The 2596-nt window shown below is 46.4% G+C and overlaps 1 protein-coding gene across 1 annotated transcript in view; it reads left to right on the top strand.

Moving 5' to 3' along the window:
* The first annotated feature begins 354 nt into the window (after positions 1 to 354).
* LOC106807187 (TNF receptor-associated factor 4-like) overlaps positions 355 to 2596 on the top strand; it is a 14949-nt gene continuing 12707 nt past the window's right edge. The window contains exons 1-4 of the mRNA XM_014809459.1: positions 355 to 630; positions 1279 to 1404; positions 1692 to 1869; positions 2277 to 2443. Of these exons, the coding sequence (XP_014664945.1) occupies positions 355 to 630; positions 1279 to 1404; positions 1692 to 1869; positions 2277 to 2443 (747 nt within the window). The remainder of the gene's footprint in view (positions 631 to 1278; positions 1405 to 1691; positions 1870 to 2276; positions 2444 to 2596) is intronic.

Here is a 2596-nt window from a genome sequence, read left to right as displayed (position 1 = left end):
TGATCAATGAGTTTGTTCAGTGATCCTTCACTAATTTAATACGCCAACAGCCTACATTCGGTCGCTCTCTTGTTTATGCTCCTATCGCATCCAACGCAACGGTTTTTGTCTTTCTTGTCTTTTCTTGTCTGATACTTTACTATACAATCGCCTGGTGTGACTTTAGACGTACAGGTCATCATGCATCGCTTTGATGACCTAAATTTTCTTCACGTTTTCTTTACCGCTGTTAATTAGGTTTTTAAATAAAGCCACATCAGGAGCAGTCTTGGTAGTAGGTGGTAGAGCATTCTATGTTGGTATTGTCCGATGATAAAGCGAATATCTATAAGAAGGAGTTTCATAACTCGCCCGATGGATCCATTTTGCCCCGCTACCAAATTTTTTCAGGCCCACCACGACGAGTGCAAGTTCAACATGGTCGAGTGCAGACTCAAATGTGGCGTGACGCTGGAGGCGCGCTATCTGAAGAAGCACATGGAGAAGGAGTGTCCACGCCGCATCGTCGCCTGCGACTTCTGCGCGGATAAGATGGAGTATGACGAGGAACTGGAGCATCTGAACACCTGCCCGAAGCTGCCTGTCACCTGCCCGAACGGCTGCCAGACGAAAAACATCGCTCGCGCCGACGTAAGAGCTGACACCTAGCGGCCGATAGAAACAACACGGCTTGTTGCCGGGGGTATAATCACTCCATATTATAACGTCGCCGTTTGTCGCCATTAATTCCCGTTTATTTTGTCACTCGCCTGCGTTAATGGTACGCCTCGCGAATATAACTAAAGATCTATATACCGACTCTTGCGCAGCTATCTAATTCTCCAGTAGATTTTTACACTAGCTATTATAACGCACTATGTGCCACTAAAGATTCCAAACGCGCAACTATACAATCTATGCAGGAGTAAAAGAACACACGCTTTCCTAGTGGTATCGCTTACCTACGAATTTGGCATCCGCAATGACATCGAACTGATATGGAACATAATATGTTCATGATATCATCATTAATACTGATACTGATACCGATACTGATGAATATGATTACTGGATAGCCGATTACTGTAATGGAATTGAATATTCATATAATATTAAAATCGATTATTGAATTAGACAATTGATACGGAAGAGATGCTGGTATTGATATGCGGATTGGAGTTAACTGTGGTAATTGTGGTGAATGTTGCCTTAGCTGACGAGACACGACGGAGGAGGACTGTGTGAACGCGGGCGTGCCCTGTAAGTTCCACACCTTCGGGCTGCGCCTTCAACGGTAAGCGTCTCGAGATGCGGAAACACGAGGAGAATGGAGCTGCAGCAGCACGTTGGTCTGCTCGGTGCGGCGGCGCCGCTAGCAAGGTCACCTATGACATGCAGCGTCAGGTCACAAACATCGACGCAGAGGTCAGAGCGCGCGCGCGTGTGTGTGTACATGTGCGTGTGTGTGCGTGCGTGTGTGCGTGCGCGTGCGTGTGTGTGTACATGTGCGTGTGTGCGCGTGTGTGCGTGCGTGTGCGTGCGCGTGTATGTGTGTGTGTGCGCGCGCGCGCGTGTGTGTGCGCGCGTGCGTAAGCGCGCGCGCGTGTATTTGCGTTCGTGTGTGGGTGGGTGCATACGTTCATGTGGTTATAATATATACATGTGCATGGTCTGCGTATCATAAATATAATTATGCTTACGCATATTGTTAGGTACAATCGTTCAAGAAATTATACGGCTCACAGCTTCTTTGGAAGATCGACAAATATGGCGAGAAGCTGCACGACGCAAAGTCGGGCAAGAAGACAACCATCTACTCCCCTCCATTCATGACCAGTCGTTACGGTTACAAAATGGCAATGAGTGCTTGTCCGAATGGCGACGGAAGGGGTTAGCAATCTACTAAATTCCTCAGCCCGAGTTAAATTCGAATCTATGAGAAACCAAGTGTAAAACGAATGCTGCGACGTATGACAAATACACTTGGCGATTAAATGAGAGGGAGCCCATTAGTAGGCAATACTAGTTTCCCAGGTAAAATTATGCAATTTGCCAGGTAATTGAAACCGCATTTTCGACTTTCCCGCGTACTGAGTGACATTTATTCCCGATTCACGAAAAATTCATTTAGTATTTCTCGGTTACCATATAATTAAACGGGTCCAATCCCGAGTCCCGAAAATAACTGTTTCCCCTCAACGAGCAACCATAAAACTTTCCAATCACACGTATGCTGCAATGACATGCGAAATGACAGCGGATAGCATGTAGATGATTGTGGTGTACTATGATTGCAGCTCTGGGCAAGTTTGTATCCGTCTTCATCTGTCTATGCAAAGGCGACTACGACTCGCTCAACGCTTGGCCGTTCGGACACAAAGTGACCTTCACGATGATTGACCAATGCGAAGATCCGAACGCTCGCAAGAACATTGTCTTTACCGTCAGACCAAACGCCATCAAGGTCAGTCGCAACCGTACCGACATAGCTGTCGAATTGTGCGTGTGGTCGCAATAGTACTTATCAAGATATAAACTCTAAAAGGGTTCGTATATGTTCTTGCACCTGTATCTAGTTGTACTTATGACGTTGCTATACATTATCCAACACAGGAGA

The sequence above is a fragment of the Priapulus caudatus genome, unplaced genomic scaffold (genome assembly GCF_000485595.1).
Source record: "Priapulus caudatus unplaced genomic scaffold, Priapulus_caudatus-5.0.1 Scaffold200, whole genome shotgun sequence".
Lineage (NCBI taxonomy): Eukaryota > Metazoa > Priapulida > Priapulimorpha > Priapulimorphida > Priapulidae > Priapulus > Priapulus caudatus.
This window is presented reverse-complemented; position numbering and strand designations above follow the sequence as displayed.